This window comes from Prunus avium, chromosome 6 (assembly GCF_965620075.1).
Source record: "Prunus avium chromosome 6, drPruAviu1.hap1.1, whole genome shotgun sequence".
Taxonomy (NCBI): domain Eukaryota; kingdom Viridiplantae; phylum Streptophyta; class Magnoliopsida; order Rosales; family Rosaceae; genus Prunus; species Prunus avium.
The window spans coordinates 23,349,246-23,374,495 of NC_142289.1; the positions used below are offsets into that span (position 1 = coordinate 23,349,246).

At 38.5% G+C, this 25,250-nt stretch overlaps 1 protein-coding gene across 1 annotated transcript; it reads left to right on the top strand.

The window, feature by feature from the left end:
• The first annotated feature begins 376 nt into the window (after nucleotides 1-376).
• Nucleotides 377-2,829, top strand: LOC110773249 (uncharacterized). The gene is made up of 2 exons (XM_088254628.1): nucleotides 377-1,589; nucleotides 1,787-2,829. The coding sequence occupies exons 1-2, from the start codon at nucleotides 377-379 to the stop codon at nucleotides 2,827-2,829; spliced, it is 2,256 nt and encodes a 751-aa protein (XP_088110754.1).
• Nucleotides 2,830-25,250: the final 22,421 nt, after the last annotated feature.

A 25,250-nucleotide genomic window follows, 5' to 3' on the forward strand; every position in this document is an offset into this window, starting at 1 on the left:
AAGTTCCAGTATAGGGTAATAACACTTCTTGTTTGCTATGAAATCCTATTTCTAATGCACGTCTACCACTGTAAAGTTCCAATATAGGGTAATAACACTGCTTGTTTCCTCTGAAATCCTATATCTAATGCATGTCTACCACCACTGTAAAGTTCCAGTATAGGGTAATAACACTGCTTGTTTGCTATGAAATCCTACATCTAATGCACGTCTACCTCTGTTACATTCTAGTATAGGGTAATAACACTGCTCGTTTGCTATGAAATCCTATTTCTAATGCATGTCTACCACCACTGTAAAGTTCCAGTATAGGGTAATAACACTGTTATTACTAGTAGTCATTTTTGTTTTGTTTGTTGTTTTTTTTTGTAGAGATATGGATGATTCGAGAGTGGCAAAGTGCACCTATGGTGCTGGAACTTTAATGGTTATTTTATCTTCAACTACTACTTTTGATTGGTTGTCCAACGAGTTGTATAGTAGGTTTAAGCTTATGTTAGGTCATTTTGAGTTGAGGTACTCCTTTATAGATTGCTCCAATTGTTTGTTGGAATCGGATGATGATTTGAAAGTCATGTTTATGGTATGTGGACTGATGAAGGATCAATTAATTCACATTTATGTTAGGGATAAGGCTGTAGTAGTGAATTATGTTCAAACAGTTAATACGAACATAATTGCCTCTCCTTTTTTGTTGGAGGCTGTTCCTAATAATGACAATTTTGCACAAGATGAGGATACATGTAAAGATTCAAGTGTGGCTGGTAGTATTGTTGATTCCAGTGCAGCTTCTTCTTCTTGTTTGAGTATAGATTTTGATAGTACTAGCAGTGAGTTTGGAAATGATTATTTAGGCAAATATGGTAGTTGTGGAGGTCGTAAGTATTTGTCTACTGATTGGGAGGGTTATATTAGTCATGAGGGTCAGAAGTTTGAGGGTGGAGTTTCTGAATTCCGCGATAAGTTGGCTAAGTACGTGATTGAGAATGGTTTTAAGATGAAGTATTTGAAAAGTGAGCCTCGTCGCGTTACTGCTGTGTGTGCTAAGAAGGAATCAGATGGCTGTGAGTGGCATGTGCATGCTGTTAATTCTAATGTAAATGGATTCTTTTATATTAAGAATTTAAATAACGTACACAGTTGCACTGGTTTGATCCGAGAGAAGAGAAATAAGGCAATGGGGTCGCGTTTGGTGTCTTCAATTGTCAAGGATAAAGTTCGTAGCAATCCTTTGGTAAGGCCAATTGAGCTGATTACTGATTTGAAGGAAAATTATGGATTGGATATCCCTTATCATGTTGCGTGGTATGGGAAGGAGTCGGCTACTAAGGATTTACATGGTGATGAGGAGTTGTCTTATGCTCACCTGCCTTGGTATGTGGATGTTTTGAAGGCCAGCAATGTCGAATCTCATTGTGTGCTTGACTGTGGCGAGGATGGTTCTCATTTCCAGCGGATCTTTATATGTTTCAAGGCCTCCATTGATGGTTTTCGATGGTGTAGGCCTATGCTGTTCATTGATGGTACTTTTGTCACAAACAAGTACAAGGGTACTCTTCTAGGAGCTACTGCAAATAATGGAAATAAAGGTATGTAATGTAAATGCTGTAGTTGTTGCTTCCATTGAGTGGTATGAACAGTGTAGTTATGCAAATGTAAATGCTGTAGTTGCTATACTGTTCATACCCTACATCTGAGTATTTTTATGCATTGTAGTTTTACTCTGCTTCATGTGGTAACACTGTTACAGTTCAAACTAACTAATACAGTTCTTTGTTTCTTGTAGAGGTATTCCCTTTTGCCTTTGCGATTGTATCTGGTGAAACTGTGGACAATTGGAGGTGGTTTCTGCAAAGGATATCTGAAGTCTTGGTGGATGAAGGTAGGCAACTTACATTCATTTCTGATAGGCATGGTGCTATTATCGATGCTGTTAGGATTGTTTTTCCTTCTTCTCCCCATGGTTTTTGTCTATATCATTTGAAAGACAACTTGAAAAAGAAGTATCCGCATTCTGTTGGTTCCTCTTTCAAGGATCATATTTTATGGCTTTTTTGTAAGTTGTTGTATGCACCGACTGTTGAGGAATATCAGGAGAGGTTGAAAAAATTAAGAGATGATGGCGGTGCAACAATAATTGATAAGTTTTTGGCTGATCTTCCTGTCCAAAATTTTGCTAATGCATTTTTTCCGGGAAAGAGGTATGGGGAGGTTAGTAATGCCTTGTTCGAGTCGTTTAATTCATGGATTAAGGAGGTGCGTAGGCTTCCAATTTATGAGCTGATTGACACTATTAGGATCAAAATGATGGAGATGATTTCTAGGAGGAAGCTTGCATCCGAGAAATGGTGTAGTGTTTTGTGTCCGGTTATTGAGGATGAGTTGAAGAATTTAGCTTCAAAGGGTCGTCATTGGAGGATATGTCGCGCGAGTGAATCTGTATTTGAAGTTCATGCTGATTTGAGTGTTGTGGTCAATTTGGACGAGAGGTTTTGCTCCTGTTATCAGTGGCAATTGCTTGGGTTTCCATGTCAGCATGCAATTCAAGTTATCCATCATTCCGGGTTGTGTTTGTACGACTTTGTTGATGAGTATTACAAGGCAGACTTTTATAGGGCTACTTATGGAACCCCTATATTTCCCATACCTGATATTGAGAAGCCTCCTCCTGGAGATGTTGTTCTTCTGCCTCCTCATACAAGAAAGCCTCCGGGACGACCTCCAACAAAGCGCTTCAAGTCAAGCAGTGAAACTAAACGGCAAGTGAAGTGCAAGAGATGCGGTGCTTTTGATCGTCACAATAGGAGGACTTGCAAGGCCCCTATTTGAAGTAAAGGTTCTGGAGTATAAAGAGTTGACTAAGTGTAGTTAGTTTTTAACTAGTTAAAGTGCTATACGATTGATTAATGACAATCATAGTTGAAAGGAATAGAAATTGATATGCAAGTTGTTAATATGGTGAAATAGCAGTTACTGCTTATGAATACTCTTTGACTTTTGGTATTAATACATAATATTTACCATTTTTGGTATTTTGCAAATTTTGGTTTGGAAGTTTGATATGAATTTAGCATTACTGCTGTTTGAATTATCTATAAATCAACAAACATTGTTTAATGCGCGCTGTTTACATCATTCTTGAAATTACAAGATAGTTCAATGACATAGTAATAACAAGATACTTCTATGACATGGTATTAACAATCTATTTCCATCATATAATACTAACATTGTACTTAGAGTGTATTGTTATTTGTTGGAGTTCAACTTTTTAGTTGTTTTAGTGTTATGGAGACCGTTATTTCAGGTTACATACACTGTTAATTCACGTAAATAAACTGGTTTTAGAATAAGTACATAATTTGAATTTTAAAATCACCTTACTTTAGTGTTCTAAACCAGCACAAGTCCTACAAAACTACAATATAAGCAAGAATTTTGGCAAAATATTTGATTACAACTTCATTCTTTTGCATTTGTCTCTTCTCTCTCTTTGATGGAAATCCAACTTCTTTCATTGCTCATAATCTTCATGAGGACTTCTTTTCTCATTTCCCAAACCTTTTCTTTGTTGAAATCTGATTCTATTTGTTGGTCTTTGGAAAGCTGCTTCATGAAGTGCATGACAAAGAGGCCACAATCATTGCTGCATAATAGAGATACATATGCAGGAGTTAGTTCAGCCTTTTTTTAGTTGAAGAGGATTTAAGTTTCACTGTTATTGCGTAACTTATGAATTGTTTGCTTGTTGGGGACATTCTCTGTTCTCAGTCAGCTTGAAGTTAGTAGTCTTTTGACGAATCAGATACTTCAATGTCCGAGCATATTCTGGTGTAAGTTTGATGCTGGCAAGTATTGTTGCAATCATTTTAGCTGAAGCTTCAATCAGCCCTCTCGGCTTCTTGGTATCAAAATTAGGAATCGAGATGAGTTTTGTCTTCAGTGATGTTGCAGCACATTCCTTAAGAAGACAGAGGAATATATTTGCTATCTCAACCTGCATCATAGTCAAGTATGTACTTAGTTTCCTTTAAATTTAGTGTCCTATGTATTAACAGTGTTAATCACCCATCTTACTTACCAAAACAATTGCCTTCTTGTGATAATATTGGAGAGTTTTTTCTGATGGCCTGAATGAGTTGAAGTGTGTCCACGTTGCTGCACCGATGTCAAAGACAAGCAGCGTATGGTGGTTCTCATCTGTAATTGGTATGAATACTCTATCAACTCTTCCAATATTTTCTAGGAGTGGCATATAGAAAGCATCATATGTCAGCTTGTGTGAAGCACCTCGCAAAAACATCTGCAAAAGTCATATGTTGGTAATTAGTGAGCATGTTGATAATATAATTTTGATGTATTAGATGTGATCTTACATAGTTATTGGCGGACAAGTAAGCATTTTTTTGTTTCTGAGTGTTCTGCTTCGCATCATCATTAAGGGCCTCTCCATAAGCATCGATGATTAGTGCAGAAATTGGATAATCTCCAATCAGCTTTTCAATGTTATGTTTGTACAATATTGTCCTATTGTTTAGGTAAAAAGCGTCCCTGCAACAATAATGTTGTTCAAATAATAATTCAGCAAATGAAAATCTCATAACAGTTTAATAACAAGACAGTTCTATGACGTAGTATTAACAGTGTAATTCTAGATAGTTCTACTACATAGTATTAACAGTGTGATTCTATGACAGATTGGCTTACTCATCAGAATCAGATGCAGTTTTCCAGTAATTTTCCAACTTCTTCTTTGATATTTCATCCAGCCTGTTGAAGACCTCATACAAGTGCAACTGAAGGTATGCATCTTTGTCCTTTTTTTTGTTGGTTGCTTCATCTTCACTTTGGCTTGCTCTTTTTCGAGCTTTCTTATGTGCTTCGGGGTATGTGTAATCTTCTTTTTTTGCAGGCTTTCTGTCTTTTCTTTCTTTGATTATTTTGATGCCAGAACGTAACTGCCGTTTTCCTACTTCTTTCCCTTGCATGATAACTGATTTTTCAGCAGTTTTCTCATCAGCATTCTCATCTTCATCATTAGGAGATTCTTGCATCTCCAATTCACTTTCTTCCTTCTCCTCTTCCATTGTGTTATCATCTTTCTGATTGTCTTTTCCATATGTTCTTTCAAGGTTCTCTGCTGGTTTCTCAATTTTCTGCTCAATCTTTTCTCTGCTGGTTTCACCTTCAACTGCTCTGTTGTTGTCTCGTTCTTCTGCTATTCTCTCATCTTTTTTCTCCTTATCAGCTTGTTCTTTCATTGGAATTTCTCCTTGTTCCCCTTGTTTGAGATTTTCCCCCATCATATGTTTCAGAGAGGCAATAACAGTGTCTTTTTCTTTCATGCTCTTAATGCAGGACAACTTTTCCCCTTCAAGTATTTCACGTTGTTCCTGTAGCTGTCTCCTGTTTGATTTAAGTGCATGAAGTTCCCCTTGTAATTTTCTACTTTCTTTTTGCTCTTGGTCAAGCTGCTTTTTCAGTATTTCGATTTGTTGCTCCAAATCTTCTTTTTCATCCCATATTTGATGAATGAATGTATTTTTCTTGATGCAGGATTCTATAGCAGTCTGCATCATATCCTTTCGAATATCTGCCTTCTCAATCCAATAGTCGACTGCTTCCTTCAGCTGTTGGATTTTCTCATGGGTAGGGACTATTTCATGCTTGTAGTACTCTGGGATTGAACCCACCATGTCCTAAAAAATGTTGTCGAAGTTGTCTTCCTGGCTGTCAAGTTCTGGATCCTGTTGCCGGACATTAACAGTTGTCTCCTCCGTCATTGTGTCTGCACTAAGGTCAACTGCTTGTTCTTCAATTTCATCATTTGCTTTGCATCCCAATGATTGTGCATTGTCTTCATTTTCCTCTTGAAGCACAAGAGTTTTTTTTTTCTGCTTAGGTTAATAATAGAACGTTCGCAACTAAAACTGATAATTTTGTTTTTGGTTTCTGGTTGCATTTGGATATTTAAATGATTTACATTTGTTTTTAAATTGTGGAGAAATTTTACCTTTTGCTCCTCTTGTGGAGTTTTTGTCTGGGTTAAGTTTGGTCCACATTTTCATGGAAGCTGAAGTTCTGTTTCTGGGTAATAACAGTCTGCTTTTTTCCTTTTTGTGTTTGACTCTTTAACTGTCACAAATATTAGAGAGGAGAAAAAAGAGGATCAGCAAATTTATATACATTTATATGTGTTTGTACAATGTTTGATCATTGTAGGTTATCTTACCCAATCTTTAAGTGTGATAACAAAGTCATCATCCTCTTCATTTTCTTCTTGTTCTTCATGGTCTGCATGATCAGTCTTTGTTGCTTCTTCTTCTTTTTCATTGCCAGCAGCTTTTATCTGTTTAATGATTGGAGTCAGTAGTAATTATGGTGTACTGACATTATATATGTTTATGGAAGTAAGAAAATACCTTAATGTTTTCATATTTTGCAGTATTCAGCTTGATATTGAGCTCCGGAAGGCTCCATTTGACAGCCGCTGGTTTGTGATCTTCTCTTCCAGGAATTGGACTGATCAGGTTAGTTCTTTCACACAGCCAATACTGCACACAGCCAATAACAGTATTAATACCATATACTGGAACTTTACAGTGGTAGACGTGCATTAGATATAGGATTTCAGAGGAAACAAGCAGTGTTATTACCCTATACTGGAACATAATAGAGGTAGACGTGCATTAGATGTAGGATTTCATAGCAAACAAGCAGTGTTAATACCCTATACTGGAACTTTACAGTGGTAGACGTGCATTAGAAATAGGATTTCATAGCAAACAAGAAGTGTTATTACCCTATACTGGAACGTAACAGAGGTAGACGTGCATTAGATGTAGGATTTCATAGCAAACAAGCAGTGTTATTACCCTATACTGGAACTTTACAGTGGTGGTAGACATGCATTAGAAATAGGATTAACAAATAATATAATAGGATTAACAAATGGATGTAGTTTCTTACCAGGATTAGCACAAGGCAACCACTCACACTTGGTTGATTTGTCTTGTCTTTTTTATTTTTCATGGCTTGGTCCAGTCCAAAATACATGTAATCTAAGACTCCTTGTGCCCAGTTGTAGCTGTTCATTGCTTTTAAGGTGTCGATCATAGTCAAAAAGGTCCAAGCCATTGTCGCCCCAGAGTTGCAAAAGAGATTTGTGATGAAGAGCTCTAGGATTAACAACCTCACAACATCCATTGCATTCTTGTTTCTATCATCTTCTATTGCTGTGTTCAGACACCTATCAACTTCAGTTTTTGTGATTTTTTTTGAATTCTTGAAGTATTTCTCTTCAAAGTCCAAATTTGTTCTTGTGGAAGTTGTTGTGCTTGGCAACTTGTTTCCTTTGTTTGGCAATCCAAAGATGTCAGACACATCGTTGCTTGTAATTTCATACTCGTTGCCTTCACTGAATTTGAATTTTTTGGTTGCAGGGTTGTAGAGTTTGATCAGTCTAACTATTTGATAATTAGACTTCTGGCACTCTGTCTTGGTGAACTGTCCTGCCATGTAAGCCTTGATCATGCTCCAAAATGGCGTTTTTTGTAGGATCTTGAGGACATCCTTTCTTGCTTCAAGCTTGTCTTTTACCGTTTGAATTGTGTTGTCAAATGTGAGCATGTTGCTCTTGATATGCACATAATTTGGGTTATTGCGTCTGCTCGGTTTAGGTTTTTGTGTTTGGGATGGTGTTCTTTTCGTCTTCGTTTTTTTCTTCGATTTCAGTGTGTTTGTGGGTTTGGGTGTGGATGGTTTTGGTGTTTGTTTAGCTTTGGTTTTTGGTTTAGGTGGATCGGCTTCAGGTGTTGACAGTTTGGCTTTTGCTGTTGTTGGTGGTGTGCCTTGTGTGTTTGTTGATGCTATTTTGACCTTTTGCTGGCTTGGGATCCTTTTGTATGCTTTTCTTTTGTATTTCAACCCGGTTACCTTTTTCCATATGACCACCTGCTAAGTGAAGCAAATAGGTTACTTTAACTAAAAAAAAGAAAGATGACAAATGAGAATTAATACTTCTATTACATGGTATTAACTGTTTACTTCTATGCATTTGAACCTCATGCTTCTCTTTCTAGTGCACTACAATTTATTTCATATGCATTTCTAGTGCATGTTATATATTTTGGTCTATGACATGGTATTAATCAAGATGCATAGCAGTCGCATATTTTGATTAACAAAGCATGCAATATTTTTTGGTCTTCAAGTGCACTGCGAAGCAGTGCACTAGAAGAGAAAGATGCATAGCAGTCCCAGATTTTCAGTAACAAAGCATGCTATATATTTTGGTCTTCAAGTGCACTGCTTCGCAGTGCACTAGAAGAGCAAGATGCATAGCAGTCCCAGATTTTAAGTAACAGAGCATTCTATATATTTTGAAGTTCTATTACATAGTATTAACAGTTCAAGTGCTATGGCATAGTATTAACAGTTGTGAAACATATACATTTGCAGTCGAAACATGCTTCTTTTCAAAACAAGTCAAAACATTGCTATTGGCTTTGAAGTTAGAGATTTTGTAATACCTGGGAGTTTGATACTGATTCTTTGTCAGTCATTTCTGAAGCTTCTTTGTTTGATTTGGGATTGTCTTCTTTGCTTTTTGCATCTGGAGTGCTTTTTGCTGTTTTAGGGTTTTGCTGTGTCATTTTTGAAGACATGTCGCCGGGTTTCTCGTTGATTGGTGGTTATGGAAGTTGTGGGCTGCTTTTGGAATCGGTGTCGCGAAGATCGGAGTGAGGTGAGTTGGTTTTTCAATTCAATTTGGGGGTCGTGCCTCTGTTGTCTATCCTGTTCTCTTCGTTTAACTGTTTTTTTTTGCATTTAATTGTTTTTTTTATGGGCTTGGTGATATTGGGCTTTTTTTAAAAAGTTTTCTGGGCTTTTTTTTGGAGACTTTGTGATTTCTTTTAGTTTATTTGGGCTTTTTTTTTTGTCAAATTAGATTGGGCCTTTTTTTTGTTTTTTTACGATGGCTTATTTGATTTTTTTGGGCTTTAGCTCGTGTCTGACCTCGTTTTTGTCAACTTGGGCTGGGCTTTTTGAAAGTCACTGTTAATGCGCATTTTGAAAGTCACTGTTAATGCGCATTTTGAAACCCACTGTTAAGAATTTTGAAAATGAGAAGCTACAGAGTAACAATTTTTTACATTTGAATTTCACTACACAGTAACTACAAAGTTAAGAAGCAGCAAAAGATTTTGTTTAGAAGCTACATATTAACAATTTGACATTTGGAAGTTAGAAGCTACATATTGGACAGTTCTAAAATCTGTGAAATCCATGCTTTCATCCTTTATTCCCTTCTGTGAAATACCAACTTTTTTCACTTGCCATTGTCTTCAATAAAATTTCTTTTCTCATTTCCCACACTTGGTCTGCACTCAAGCTTCCTTCAATTTTTTTCCGTTGCGACAACTGCTGCATGTAGTACATGACAAATACACCACAATCTTTTCTGCAAATTCACACACATATATGCATTAGAAAATAGGATTTCATAGGAATGAACATGTTTGTGCCTAATAAATCACGGCCATGAGCTGGCCGAAGGAGCCCCCTTTCTCGGCCCTGGCACTTGCTCATAAAACTGAAACGCAGCGTTTCAACAAAGTGCTTTGCCTTCCTGAAGACAAAAGAAAAATGCCAAGGCATGATCATCTTGGCCTCGAGTGCAGGCCGAGGCCGAGGCCAAGCAAAATCGCGGCAAGAAATATTAAAGTCAGATCATCACGTGATAGCAGGGACCCATGCTTCATTTAATGAAGTAGCGCCTGTTTAATGCAGCAAACCCACTGGCCACAAATAACCATTTAATGCATGAGGGAAGGTGGGAAGTGACTGAAGTCAGGTTGTGGCGACAGAAGACAGAGTGATTAGACGTAGACATTCTCACAAGAATTCTTGCAGCTTGAGAGATTAGGTCACCAGCTATCAGAGCAATAAATGCATCTCCACGGCCAGCTGCGCAGAAACCACAATTAGGGCGGCGGTCGAGATTCACCAGGATTTATGGGATCACACCACCATGCTTCACGATCCCAAATGTCGATTGGACACCCACTTGCGCTAATCAGACTCCACTATGCGTAAATTCAGCCTCGATTACTCATCCAGGAACTCTTCCTATAAATACAAGGCTCGAGCTACATTCAACGGGTTCAAACACCAAACCAAAACCTCCCACGGAGCAACTTATTTTTTCCTGTAATGCACTTTCAATATCTTTACTTGCTTTCCTAGGAGTAGTGTTAGACTGTAAGGAAAATTCATTCATCAATATATCATACGACCCTTGATTTTCAAGGCGCCGGAGCACCATCTCTGTTGTTCGTTCCCTCACCCCATATATCATACGACCGTCGCTCCCTGAGCGACGCGCCGGAGCACCGCCCAAAACCCACCACCGACACCATCACTCAACAGCCTTGTAGTTCAGGCCGTGAACCTAACAGCCGAGACTAGTTCCTCTCTCGGCTACAATCGTTTGATTAGAAGACGAGTTCAAACAGGCGCACCACTTATCCATCCTACACTCATCAACATCTCGACGCACGGTAGACCGTGCTGGTACGCCCTCGCACAACCGCACCGCACCCAAAAGCAGGAAACCGCGTGTCAACGCACATCCCCTCGGCCCGGAACTCCAGGCCGTGAGATTTGCGCGGCAGACAGAACAAGCAGTGTTATTACCAGATATTGGAACTGTACAGTGGTAGACATACATCAGAAATAGTATTTCAAAGGAAACAAGCAGTATTAATACCCTATACTGGAACTTTACAGTGGTAGACATGCATTAGATATAGGATTTGATAGCAAACAAGCAGTGTTATTACCCTATACTGGAACTTTATTGAATCATAGTTTAATTTGAATCGGGGGCAGAAACGTGTTATTGTGACACTTACGAATTTTCGGGTTGTTGGGCGCATTCCCTATCCTCGTTAAAGTCGAATTTGGTGGGATCATGTTTCATCAGATACTGTAGTGTTTGAGCCATTGCTGGTGTAAACTTCAGAGTTGGAAGACGTTTTGCAACGTCTTCGGTAAATTCTTCATTGTAGATTGGCTTCTTGAACTCAAGAAGTGTGAGGCTGTTTTTTTCTAAAATTTTTGGAGCACATTCCTTCACACTATTGAGGAAGACATTTGAGGCGTCTACCTGCATTGTAGGCAAGTATGTTGTTAGCTTCACTGATTCTTGTTTAACTGTTTTGTTAATGCCTTGTATTAACAGTTCACAGTAGTAGTCTGTCTTACCAAAATGACTGCTTTTTTGTTGTAGTATTCAACTGTTTGCTCCGTTGCCCCCCTCAAAGAGTTGTAGTGCGTCCATTGCAATGAAATGGTGTCAAAGACAAGGAGGGTGTGGTGGCCGTCATCCGTTATTGGTATGAAAACCTTTGAAGTTTTCCCTATTAATTCAAGGATTTTGAAAAAATATTCATCAAACGCTCTTGTGTGCATTTTCCCTGTGAGATACCTCTGCAAGATTAATAGTTTCAACATTAGAAAGAACGTGAAAAGTACATGAAGATGAATAATTTGTGACATTCACTAGAGGTGATGAGATAGCTATTATCTTACATAAGCATAGCATGTGATGTATGCATTCTGTTGTCTTTCAGGGTCCTTCTTTTCGTCATGATGAAGTATCTCTCCATATGCATCTATGATTTGTCCAAAAATTTCAGTATCTTTTAATAAGCTTTGTATGTCATCTTTGAACAAAATGCTTTCCCCTTGCCAAAAAGCAGAGCTGTAACAGTATTTGTAGTTAGAAAAAATGTTAATAAAAGTGAAAGAACTGTTCAATAAAGTTCCAGTATAGGGTAATAACACTTCTTGTTTGGTATGAAATCCTATTTCTAATGCATGTCCACCACTGTTGAGTTCCTGTATAGGGTAATAACATTGCTTGTTTGCTATGAAATCCTATTTCTAATGCATGTCCACCACTGTTGAGTTCCAGCATAGGGTAATAACACTGCTAGATTCCTTTGAAATCCTAGTTCTAATGCATGTCTACACCCTGTAAAGTTCCAGTATAGGATCATAACACTGCTTGTTCATTCCTATGAAATCCTATTTCTAATGCATGTTCAATAATAGTGCCTAAACCCATTGAAAATGAATGAAACACATTGGCTTACCCATCTACTGAATGTTTCTAGTAATTTCTCAGCTTTTCTTGAGAGAGTTCATCCAGCATGTTGTAGACCTCATATGTATTCCATTGCAGGAATGAACCTTTGGCCCTCTTCATTGATTTTTGACCTTTTCTTGGTGCCTTTCTCTTCTGTGCTCTCGTCTCTGCTTTAGGCAAGTTTCTTGATTTTATCTCTTCTGCTTCACCTTCTTTCTTTTCTCCTTTATCCTCTTCACTCTGCATTTCTTGTGCTAATTTTTGATCTCTCAAGGAGGCAATGACAGCTTCCTTTTCTTTTAAAATCTCCAAGTAGGAAATCTTCTCTGCAAGAAGTTGATCATTTTCTAGCTGCAGCTTTGTCATGCAGGATTTTTCCTCATAAAGATCAAGTTGAATGGAATTCTTGTGACATGCTTCTTCCTTAACCAGCTTATGCAATTGCTGCTGCTGCTTCCTTAATTCTTCTTTTTCATTGTATAGCATCTGAATCAAATTATTCTTTTTTATGCAGGATGCTATTACATCATGGATCTTTTGATGCTCTCCTTTCTTTGTCCAATATTCAGCAGCATTATTGATCTCCATCATGTACTCTTTGGTAAGCTGTATATCATCCTCCTTGTATTCTAGGATTGATCTAACAACTTCCTCAAACAACGTTGAATTCTTGAATTCTGGGATTTCAGTTTGGATGTCATCTTGTAGCTGGTGGTGTTGGTGGACTTCATGTTCTTGGTTCTCATCATCCTCTTCTTCATTTTCTTCTTCAGCAACATCATCATGCTCTTCATCCACTTCTTGAGCAGCATCATCCTCCTCTTCATTTTCTTCTTGAGCAGCATCATCATGCTCTTCATTCACTTCTTCAACAGCATCCTCCTCCTCTTGAACTTTAGTGCTTTTTATCTGTTTGTTAAGTAGAGTTTAGTATTAACAGTGTACTTCTATTACATGGTATTAAGAGTGTACTTCTATGACATGGTATTAATAGTTTACTTCTGTGACATGGTATTAATAGTTAGCTTCTATGACATGGTATTAATAATGTACGTCTATGACATGTTATTAACAATGTTGTCATACCAGCTGCAGATTATTTGAAAGGAAAGAGTACCTTTATCTGGTTGTTCTTTAGATGATGAAGCTTCGCACTCAGTTCTTGAAGACTCCATTTGACAGCCCTTGGTGTCATTTTTTCTCTTCCAGGAATTGGAGTGATCAAGTTAGATCTTCGACAGAGCCAATACTGCACAATTTTTTGCTTGCAATATCACTTGTCAATTCATATAATTAGAATAATGCTACGAATTTGTAGTTTGGAGATTTGTGTTCTTACCAGTATTAGGACTAGGCAGCCACTCACGCTTGGCTGCTTTTTTTTGTCCTTCTTGTTCTTCTTTGCTTGTTCCAATCCAAAGTACATGTAGTCCAAAACTCCTTGAGCCCAATTATATTTCCCCATCTCTTCTAAGGTGTCTATTGTGGTTGTGTATGTCCAAGCAAGTGTACAACCAGAGTTCAGAATAGATTGGTCATGAAGAGTTGTAGGATTATCAATCTTGTTACATCCATCGGCCCCTCTTCTGTTTCATCTTCAAGTGCTAAGTTCAAGCACTTATCAATTGAAGTCTTTGTTATCTTCTTATAACCGCTGAAGTATTTCTTCACAAAATGCAAATTTGGCCTTGTTGAGCTTGTCGTGCTTGGTAGCTTGTTGCCTCTGTCTGGCAAGCCAAAAATTTCAGCCACATCTTGGCTTTTCATCTCACTGTGACCATCATTAAACTTGAACTTCCTTGTCTTTGTGTCATAGTCTTTAATGAGTCTCACGATGTCGTAGTTAGACTTCATGCACTCGACCTTTGTTAACCTTTTCTGCATATATGCTTCTATCAGTGGCCAGAAAGGTGTCTTCGATAGCAGTGTCTTGACATCGTTCCGGTTTTCAAGTTTTTCTCTAATGTTGTCAATTGTTGCTGTAAAAGAGAGCATGTTGCTCTTGATTTGCACATAGTTTGGGTCTTCCCATCTGCCTGGCTTCTTGTTTGTGTTTGTTTTGGATGATGACTGTTGGCCTTTCTTCATTATTTATTTGGTATACCTGCATTAGAAATAGCAACATGATAGGCATTAATCAACATGACAGTAAAGTAGCAGTGTTAATACCCTATACTGGAACTTTACAGTGGTAGAAATGCATCAGACAAAGGATTGCATAAGAAACAATCAGTGTTATTACCGTATACTGGAACTATACAGTGTTATACATGCATTACAAATAGGATTTCATAGGAAACAAGCGTTATTAATACCCTATACTGGAACTTTACAGTGGTAGACATACATCAGAAATAGGATTTCAGAGGAAAAAATCAGTGTTATTACCAGATACTGGAACTGTACAGTGGTAGACATACATCAGAAATAGGATTTCAGAGGAAACTAGCAGTGTTATTACCCTATACTGGAACTTTACAGTGGTAGACATGCAATACAAATAGGATTTCAGAGGAAAAAATCAGTGTTATTACCCTATATTGAAACTTTATAGGCATTAATCAACATGACAGTAAACTAGCGACTAAATTACTGACTATTTTATGGTCTTATGCAGTCAGTGCAATAGTGAAATCCAATATAGGTTCAAGATTTTGTCCTTGATTCGAATCTAAAATACTGTTATTACCCTATAATGGAACTTTATATAAATTTATCAACATTACAGTAAGTTCGGTGTTGTAAATGTCTTACCTTTGAAGCGTTCTCGTGTTTATGGAGTTTTGGAAATCGTTCTCTGAACTTTTCTCTTGGTTTTGTAGGCGGAGGTCACGGTGTCGTATTTGTTCTTGGTGCTTGGTGGCGGTTATGGCGTTTTCTGTCTGATTGAAGATGACGACGATTTGATGAATGTGAAAGAAGCGACGTTGGGCAGTGAAGTTAATAAATGCACGTGCTGGAAGTTGAGTTACCGTTTTTTTTTGGACAAAAGTTACGGTTTTCTAGATGGTTAAAATGTTTGGGCTTGTTTATAAGTTTGGGCTGGGTTGGTTTTGGGTATTTTTTGAGTTTTTGTCTGTTGGGCTTGTCAGTGGCAGCATTGTAATATATAGGAACTTCAATACCAATTTGTTATATAATAAATGTATTTTGGGTATGTTTCTAAAGTGCATTCTATGTGGGGTATTTTTATAAATTCAGCTCCCATTTTGGGTATATTAGTGAAGCTCCCTAAAAATTAAGTATTCATGGTTAGGCTACATCGTAGCCCTAGCAAGGAAAATTAGTTCATGACAAAAGAAAAGATAAACAAGAGAATTGTTGTCATAAAACTGTTTTGGCAGATGGACTTGATCTCTGGATTCTCCATAGCAACCACTTCGTAAGCTCCAAAAGCACCGCAGCAGCAACTCTTGGCTTTTTCTTTGATATATTTGTGGGTGTAGTGAAATATGGGAGGATGATGGTATCAAGAGATCCTCAGGGTGATCTTATATATTGTAAAACAACTAAACCCTACTCTTAAAAGTTCTGGGAAAACTCTCCTAAAGCAAAACAAAATCCCAAACAATTAAGGAAAACAAACTAGGAAAGAATCCTTCTTTGATTTGGAAACACGTCAGCCAAATTGCACACATGTTTTGGGGTCTTTCCACTTCCTAGAAAAATCTAGAAAAATATGAGAAACGTAGCTTTATCTCTAAGCTTTCCGAGCATATATTACACGCCACTAGGAAAAATCGGAAAGGTCTTCAAATCTTCAATCTTCCACAGCATTGCAGTTCTGACGGGATTTCAACTTAGGCTGTCTTGACTTGCAAGTCTGGAGCATTTGGCTTAGTAGAAAATTATGAAGCTTTGATACAATGATCTTCAATGTCTTAGCTTTCTTCTCCAATTGGCCTTGTGCTAAAATTCATTCAAAAAGTCAATTTTTTGTAGAAATCCTTCCAAGAGCGCAGAATAGCTGAAAATAAGGGAAGTAAGGTAATTATGCTTTTTTTAATTAAATTTCCCTACAAAAACCAAATAAAAGAGGTATAAAAATATAGGAAATAATACACTTATCAGACACCTCATTCATAAATCACCAATCTCCAAATAAAAAGTTACCGTGGTTTTTTTCAAAATAGAACTAACTCTACCAAATTCTGCTCAACATATTATGATGTTAATGAACTTCTCATAATTCTAGTCTGTTGAATAATTTAAAACTGAGAGATGCTAAATAAAAGAAGACTGCATAATTGAAAGAGATTGCACAAATTATCAAAGAGATGATCAATGAAGCAAACAGGGGAGGAGTTCCGACAAAACAATTGATCGGTTTTATATTGATTCAATGCAAATGTTTACGCATCTGATTGAGAATTCTTGTTGGCTTATTCCATCCTGCACAAAACAGAACATAGCAGTTCAAATAGTCACATAAGTTGTGTCAATAAAAACCGGGTAGGTGATCTTGAGGAGCAAATTTAATGCGAACCTGGCCAATAAGCACACAACTACTTTCGATCAGTTCAAGTTGCACATTAGCAATGTGCCCAGTACCGGCCATGGCATCAGGACCCCAAATTTCAGTTGACTACATGACATAATTGGCTGGCGTCAACATCAGTCTTGTTATTATGTGCTTGATGCAGAAACAAAAAGAAGTTACAATATCTTTATATTTGCTATTTGCAGCATACATCCTACATATATGTACTTTTGCAATGGCAAAAACAAACAAAATGTAGCAATAGAATTGTTCTCTTCTCCTACCTAATATCAAAATGAAACAAAATGGAAGACCTATAATTGATTGCTGAATGTAACTACTTAAAGATTTGCAGTACGTTAACAGATACTTTGTTTAAATGCAGTAACATGAGTTAATTAATGCTCTGCAGTAGTTAACAAAGAAATGTTCTTCCTCATATGCATATAATATCCAGCTCATGTTATCGACCAAGATGACAAAAGTACATGAGAGAGAGAGAGAGAGAGAGAGAGAAGAGAGGAATTATCATCAAAGAAACAATAAGTGATGAATATAATGATAAATGTCTGGCTAGAAAAGAAAAGAGATATTTAGTCATATACCCATTTTTAGCACTAAAATTATAAATACACCCTACACCATTTAATTTCTATAAACAAACCCAAAAAAAAAAACCCAAAAAATGATAGCTGGCCCTATTGAATTTAATTTTGATTATTAAATTACTTTGATGCCCTATTGAGTGTTTTGAGCTTTTTTAATGAGGTTTTGGGGTTGAGTTTGTTTTAAGAAATCAATGGCAGTTTTGTAATTTAAAAGAAGTTAAAAGCTTTCTTATTATGTTGTAAATGAGCTTTGGGTGTGTTTCTAAAGTCCATTTCATATATGATTTTTTTATAATTTGGGCTCCTATATTGGGTATAATAGTGAATCTCCCAAAAGAAAATGTAGGGCGACAGATGGTGGTAACTTACTAATAATATCAATTGTGAGAGCAACGTTATTGGCCTTTCAAGTATTGAGGTGCAGATATTTGAGGAGGAGGAGTTTTTAACGAAGTTAGCAAAAATTTAGCTCCTCTTTTAAGAACAACAGTTTTTATTAAACTTTTCAACAATAGCAAAAACTAAGAGGGGGCAAGGCCTAAGTAGCAAATCAAAGTGGTTACCCTCCAAATCAAAAGTCCTATGCACCCCCTGCTGTAAGATGTGGTAACATAAGGCCAAAAGAATGAAAAAAACATGGAATAGAGCCAAATAAAAATACAGTGGGAGAACCAAATGAAGGAGCAATAGGTGAAAAACAAAACTTAGAGCAACATAAGGCCAAAAGAATGAAGCACAAGCAGTGGAACAAACAATAGTACGTCAAATCCAACAAAATGAAAAGTAGAATCAGCAAAAGCAGCAACTCACATTGAAATGCAGCAGCTGTGACGCCTCTTGCTTTGAAAGTGAGGAATCATAGGTCAGTCCCAATCACATCGATCTTTTTTCCTTTTCTGGGCCAAGCTTCGTCAACAACATCATTATCATCATGGTCTTAAATATCGATAATATCCCCGATATTATCCCGATAATATCTGATTTTTGGGGGTCTGATATTTTAACAACTAACCATATAGTTATCGTCAATATATCGATATTATCCCGATATTATCCCGATAATATCGGAAAGATATTTTCAACACTTTTATGAATGATTTGGTCAATATATCGAGATATTATCGATAATATCCTGATAATATCCCGATAATATCCCGATATTGATGTAGAACAGATGGCAGATTTTATCGTGGCAGGTTTTATCGGGGTTGAGCAAGGAAAAGGACGTGGTGGGAATTTGCAGAATTGTCGTCCGAGCTTCGATTAGGGCGCAAAATACCTTTTCGGAAAGGGAACGATGCCACGAGTCAAACTCACAGCTTTGCTGTGATGTATGATGGATTTTGGCGTTCTGGAGTCGTTTGGCCATTCAAAACTGCAATCAAAGTTTGAAGTTAATTCCAAATAAATTCTGTTTTTTTCCGTTTCGGAGTTTCATAGTTAATTCCCAAAATAAATTCTGTTTTTTTCAGTTTCGGAGTTACGTAGTTAAGTCTCCGAATTAATTCTGTTTTTCAGTTATTTGTAATAACTCCCCTAGCAGTTACAAGGGTTGAGAGTTGTATTTAGACGGGTTCGTCTAACGTTTTTGGACACTTCAGATTTTAATACAATTAATCAAAGAGAGTTTCTCTTAATTTTCTGGTGGAATCCAGTTCCCTTGTTACTCAAGGTTTTCGTTTGAAACCTTTATTGCTTGTGCTGCGTCAAGTGGTATCAGAGCGGGTCTCTCCCGTCTCGGTATTCTTGTCTTATCATGGGTGATCGTGAAGCTGATTTCCCAGCCACAATTACTCGAGCGGATTTGGACGCTCAAAACCAACGGATCGACAACCTAACCACCCAATTTGGGGAGATGCGAGAGTTGTTGTTGCAAGCTCTTGGTGGCAACCATAGGCGAGGCGGCAGAGATGACGAAAGAAGAGAAGGCAGGGATGACAATTGAAGAGAAGGTAGAGATGGCGAGAGAAGAGATAATAGGAGGCAACTTATTCCAGATAGTGAGTCAGAGTCAGAAGAAGAACTTGAAGAACCACCACCACCGGCTAATAATCCTCGTAATCGTAATCGCAATTACGAGAATTTTGGCGATTATCGGATTAAAGCAGAAATTCCCAACTTTTGGGGAAATTTGAAGATTGAAGACTTCTTGGATTGGCTTGTAGAAGTGGAGAGGTTTTTCGATATTATGGAGGTTCCTGAGCATAAGATGGTGAAGATGGTAGCTTTCCGTCTAAAAGCTACAGCGGCTGTTTGGTGGGATCAATTGCAAAATTTACGACAGAGGCAAGGAAAGCAGCGGGTTCGAACATGGCGGAAGATGAAGTCGCTGATGATGGAACGATTCCTGCCCACAGATTATGAGCAGATTCTCTACCGTATGTACCTAGGCTGTGCGCAAGGCACCCGTTCAGTTTCTGAATATACCGAAGAATTCATGCGTTTGGCGGAGCGAAACCATTTGACAGAGACTGACAATCAAAAGGTCGCGAGGTACAACAATGGGTTGAAGATTTCCATCCAGGAAAAAATTGGTATGCAGAATATATGGACTGTGCAGGAGGCGATTAACATGGCATTGAAGGCTGAATTGTTGGAGAAGGAGAAACGCCAACCCAACTTCCGCAGGAACACGACGGAAGCCTCTGAATATACTGCTGGTGCTTCTAGTGGCTCAGGAGATAAGGGGAAAGCACAGCAGCAGAATATTGGAGGATCGACAAAACCAGCAACAGTTGGCCAAAACAAAAATTTCAACGAAGGCAGCAGCCGGAACTACAACAGAGGGCAGCCCCGAAACCAGTCCCAGAATCCGTATGCTAAGCCCATGACAGACATATGTTACCGTTGCCAAAAACCAGGGCATCGTTCTAACGTTTGTCCAGAGCGGAAGCAGGCTAATTTTATCGAAGAAGCCGATGAAGATGAAGAAAACAATGAAGTCGGGGAAGATGAATATGCAGGGGCTGAATTTGCAGTTGAGGAAGGAATGGAGAAGATTACCTTGGTTTTGCAGAGAGTTCTTTTGGCACCAAAGGAGGAAGGGCAGCGTCATAGTATTTTTCGTTCCCTCTGCTCAATTAAAAACAAGGTGTGTGATGTGATCGTCGACAATGGAAGTTGCGAGAATTTTGTGTCAAAGAAATTGGTGGAGTATTTGCAGCTATCTACGGAGCCTCATGTCAGCCCTTACTCACTAGGGTGGGTTAAAAAAGGCCCTTCGGTTCGTGTAGCTGAGACTTGCCGAGTGCCACTGTCTATTGGTAAGCATTACAGGGATGAAGTATATGTGATGTTATTGACATGGATGCATGCCATATTTTGTTAGGGCGACCTTGGCAATTTGATGTGGATGCGACTTTCAAGGGATGAGATAATGTCATTCTGTTTTCTTGGAACAACCGGAAAATTGCAATGGCAACTACACAGCCCTCAAAGCAACCTGTTGAGCCCAAGACGAAGAGTTCTAGTTTCCTAACCCTAATTAGCAACGAGCAGGAGTTGAACGAGGCTGTCAAAGAAGCGGAGTGTTTTTGTCCCTTGGTGTTGAAGGGGTTGTTGAAAATTGGCAGAGGAGAAGGTGACATTCCTCAAGATGTGCATAAGATTTTGGATCAATTTCAGGAATTACTTTCTGAAAATCTGCCAAACGAGCTGCCACCTATGCGAGACATACAGCACCAAATTGACTTGGTGCCTGGAGCTAGCCTTCCGAATCTACCCCATTATCGGATGAGCCCCAAGGAGAATGACATCCTAAGAGAACAGATTGAAGAATTACTGCGGAAAGGATTTATCCGGGAGAGTTTGAGTCCCTGCGCAGTTCCTGTTTTGCTGGTTCCAAAGAAAGACAAGACTTGGCGAATGTGTGTTGATAGCCGGGCAATCAACAAGATAACAGTCAAGTACAGGTTTCCCATTCCACGGTTAGAAGATATGCTGGATGTTCTTGGCGGCTCAAGGGTGTTTTCCAAGATAGATTTGCGAAGCGGTTACCACCAGATTCGCATACGACCTGGAGACGAATGGAAAACAGCGTTCAAGAGCAAGGACGGATTATTTGAATGGTTGGTGATGCCATTCGGATTGTCAAATGCGCCTAGCACTTTCATGCGACTCATGAATCAGGTTCTTCGACCATTTATTGGTTCTTTTGTCGTTGTTTATTTCGATGACATTTTAATTTACAGTACCACAAAAGAAGAACATCTTGTGCATTTGAGACAAGTTTTAGATGTTTTGAGAGAAAATAAGCTGTATGTGAACCTAAAAAAATGTACTTTATGCACAAATAAGCTACTGTTCTTGGGTTTTGTTGTTGGTGAGAATGGTATCCAGGTAGATGACGAGAAGATCAAGGCAATCCTTGAGTGGCCAGCTCCAAAGACAATTTCTGAAGTTCGAAGTTTCCATGGCTTGGCCACCTTTTACAGAAGATTTGTGAAGCATTTTAGCACCGTTGCTGCACCTATCACAGAGTGTTTGAAGAAGGGCCGGTTCAGCTGGGGAGAGGAGCAAGAGAGAAGCTTTGCAGAAATAAAAGAAAAGCTTTGCACCGCACCGGTTCTAGCTCTTCCAAACTTTGAGAAAGTTTTCGAAGTTGAATGTGATGCCAGCGGTGTGGGAGTCGGAGCTGTGCTTTCACAAGACAAGCGGCCAATTGCATTCTTTTCTGAAAAGTTGAGCGATGCACGTCAAAAGTGGAGTACTTATGACCAAGAGTTCTATGCGGTTGTTCGAGCTTTGAAGCAGTGGGAGCACTATCTTATCCAGAAGGAGTTTGTTTTGTTTACAGATCATCAAGCATTGAAGTATATTAACAGCCAGAAAAATATTGATAAAATGCATGCTAGATGGATGACTTTTTTGCAGAAGTTTTCGTTCGTTATCAAGCATACTTCCGGCAAGACAAATCGTGTGGCGGATGCACTGAGTAGAAGAGCTTCATTATTAGTCACGCTGACTCAGGAAGTTGTGGGGTTTGAATGTCTGAAGGAATTATATGCAGGAGATGACGATTTCCGGGAAATTTGGACAAAGTGCACCAATCGAGAGCCAATGGTAGATTACTTTCTTAATGAAGGTTATTTGTTCAAAGGCAACCAGCTGTGTATTCCAGTTTCCTCTTTGAGGGAGAAGCTCATTCGGGACTTGCATGGTGGAGGATTGAGTGGCCACCTAGGCCGTGACAAAACAATTGCATTGATGGAGGAGAGATTTTATTGGCCACAGCTCAAACGTGATGTTGGAACTATTGTGCGCAAGTGCTACATTTGTCAAACTTCGAAGGGGCAGGTACAAAACACTGGATTATATATGCCATTACCAGTTCCTAACGATATTTGGCAGGATCTTGCTATGGATTTTGTCCTCGGATTGCCCCGAACACAAAGGGGAGTGGACTCTGTATTTGTGGTGGTTGATCGGTTCTCAAAAATGGTGCATTTCATAGCCTGCAAAAAGACTGCCGATGCATCAAATATAGCCAAACTGTTTTTCAGGGAGGTTGTTCGCTTGCATGGGGTTCCTACATCCATTACATCTGATCGTGACACCAAGTTCTTGAGCCATTTTTGGATCACTTTGTGGAGACTATTTGGGACTACTTTGAATCGAAGCAGCACTGCCCATCCCCAAACTGATGGCCAGACTGAGGTTACAAACCGGACATTGGGCAATATGGTGCGAAGCGTCTGTGGAGAGAAGCCGAAACAATGGGATTATGCGTTACCGCAGGTGGAGTTTGCATACAACAGTGCAGTCCATAGTGCTACTGGGAGGTCTCCATTTTCCATTGTTTATACTGCTATACCTAACCATGTTGTAGATTTGGTGAAACTGCCTAGAGGCCAGCAAACCAGTGTGGCAGCGAAAAATTTGGCTGAGGAAGTGGTAGCCGTTCGAGATGAGGTCAAGCAGAAACTTGAGCAAACAAATGCTAAGTACAAAGCTGCTGCGGATAGGCATCGACGTGTTAAAGTGTTTCAAGAAGGCGATTCTGTGATGATATTTCTGAGGAAGGAGAGATTTCTAGTTGGCACTTACAGTAAGCTTAAACCGAAGAAATATGGTCCTTACAAAGTGCTCAAACGGATCAATGATAATGCCTATGTTATTGAGTTACCAGATTCCATGGGAATTTCCAATATTTTTAATGTTGCAGATTTATATGAGTTCCGTGAAGATGAGGTTCTTTATCCAGATCATAACTCGGGGTCGAGTTCTTCGGAGGTGGAAGGGACTGATGTAGAACAGATGGCAGATTTTATCGTGGCAGGTTTTATCGGGGTTGAGCAAGGAAAAGGACGTGGTGGGAATTTGCAGAATTGTCGTCCGAGCTTCGATTAGGGCGCAAAATACCTTTTCGGAAAGGGAACGATGCCACGAGTCAAACTCACAGCTTTGCTGTGATGTATGATGGATTTTGGCGTTCTGGAGTCGTTTGGCCGTTCAAAACTGCAATCAAAGTTTGAAGTTAATTCCAAATAAATTCTGTTTTTTTCCGTTTCGGAGTTTCATAGTTAATTCCCAAAATAAATTCTGTTTTTTTCAGTTTCGGAGTTACGTAGTTAAGTCTCCGAATTAATTCTGTTTTTCAGTTATTTGTAATAACTCCCCTAGCAGTTACAAGGGTTGAGAGTTGTATTTAGACGGGTTCGTCTAACGTTTTTGGACACTTCAGATTTTAATACAATTAATCAAAGAGAGTTTCTCTTAATTTTCTGGTGGAATCCAGTTCCCTTGTTACTCAAGGTTTTCGTTTGAAACCTTTATTGCTTGTGCTGCGTCAGATATGAAACTCAAAAAATGTAGAGAACTGAAGTAGCTCATTGAACTGATTTGGGTACTCTACGGAAAGCATGTCTCCTAGAGTAATACAAAAGTAGCTCATTGAGCTAATACACAAAGCATGTCTAGCCGACAGAATGCTCACATGCTTTTACAAAATGGATAAAATATAAAACTTAGCTTTGGATTCCTGGCTTGGTTTACAAAATGGATAAAATATAAAACTCACCAACGTTTTTTCAACTTACATTACTTACCCTACCATTCAACCACTCACCTGCTTTTACTTACCCTACCATGGCAGTAGGCGGGCAGGACCAGGAATTGGTGCCATAGGGAAGAACTATACTCGTAGAGAAAGAGGCGAGGGGACATTGTCAAGTCAAGAAGATGACTCGTTATCTATAACTTCGGACTCTGTTGGAGTAGGAAGTAGTAACTATGGTTATACTCATAACCAACCATTTCCCTACCCTTCATATCCCATTCCTGTTGGGATGGAATCAAGTGACACATGGAAAGAATCCGAGACTCAATCTTCAAATGATTTTGCTTATGGACAACGTCAACCAATCTCGGATCCATATGGGTGGCATGTTAACAATTACATGGAAAACTATTTTGGGGATTTATCATTTGATGACTACTCTTCAAAATATACTTACTCTACACATAGAGATGATGAAGATAGTGAAAATTTTGAACCTCATAGGAACTCTATGTGGTACTAAGTCACTCATGTATCTTACCATGCAATGTATAAAGTGTAAAATATTGTAGTAATTCATTATATATAAATGATTATGGTGTGTTTAATCTTCTTTCATTAATTACTACATATTTCTACACTTACGGTGTTTGCCAGCTCGCTATATAATCAACTTAAATCAATTAAATCCATCATGCAATGCATTTCCTTCCAATTTTTTGTGATAAACTAATAGATAATTGACTAAATAAACATCCTACAAAGTTTCAATAAAAATTTCCAAGTTTTTCTTACAATTTCCGTGGTTTTTATTCAATTTTTTCCGATACCGATAATATCCCGATATTTCATGCGATATTTCCGTGTTTTTTGACTTCCGATACTTCCGATACCTCCGATATTTAAGACCATGATTATCATCATCATTTAATTCATCTTGGTATGCCTCTTCGGAAAGAGCATAGGTATTGCAGAAGAGAGATTTTTGGTGAGAGCTACCACTTCCACTAG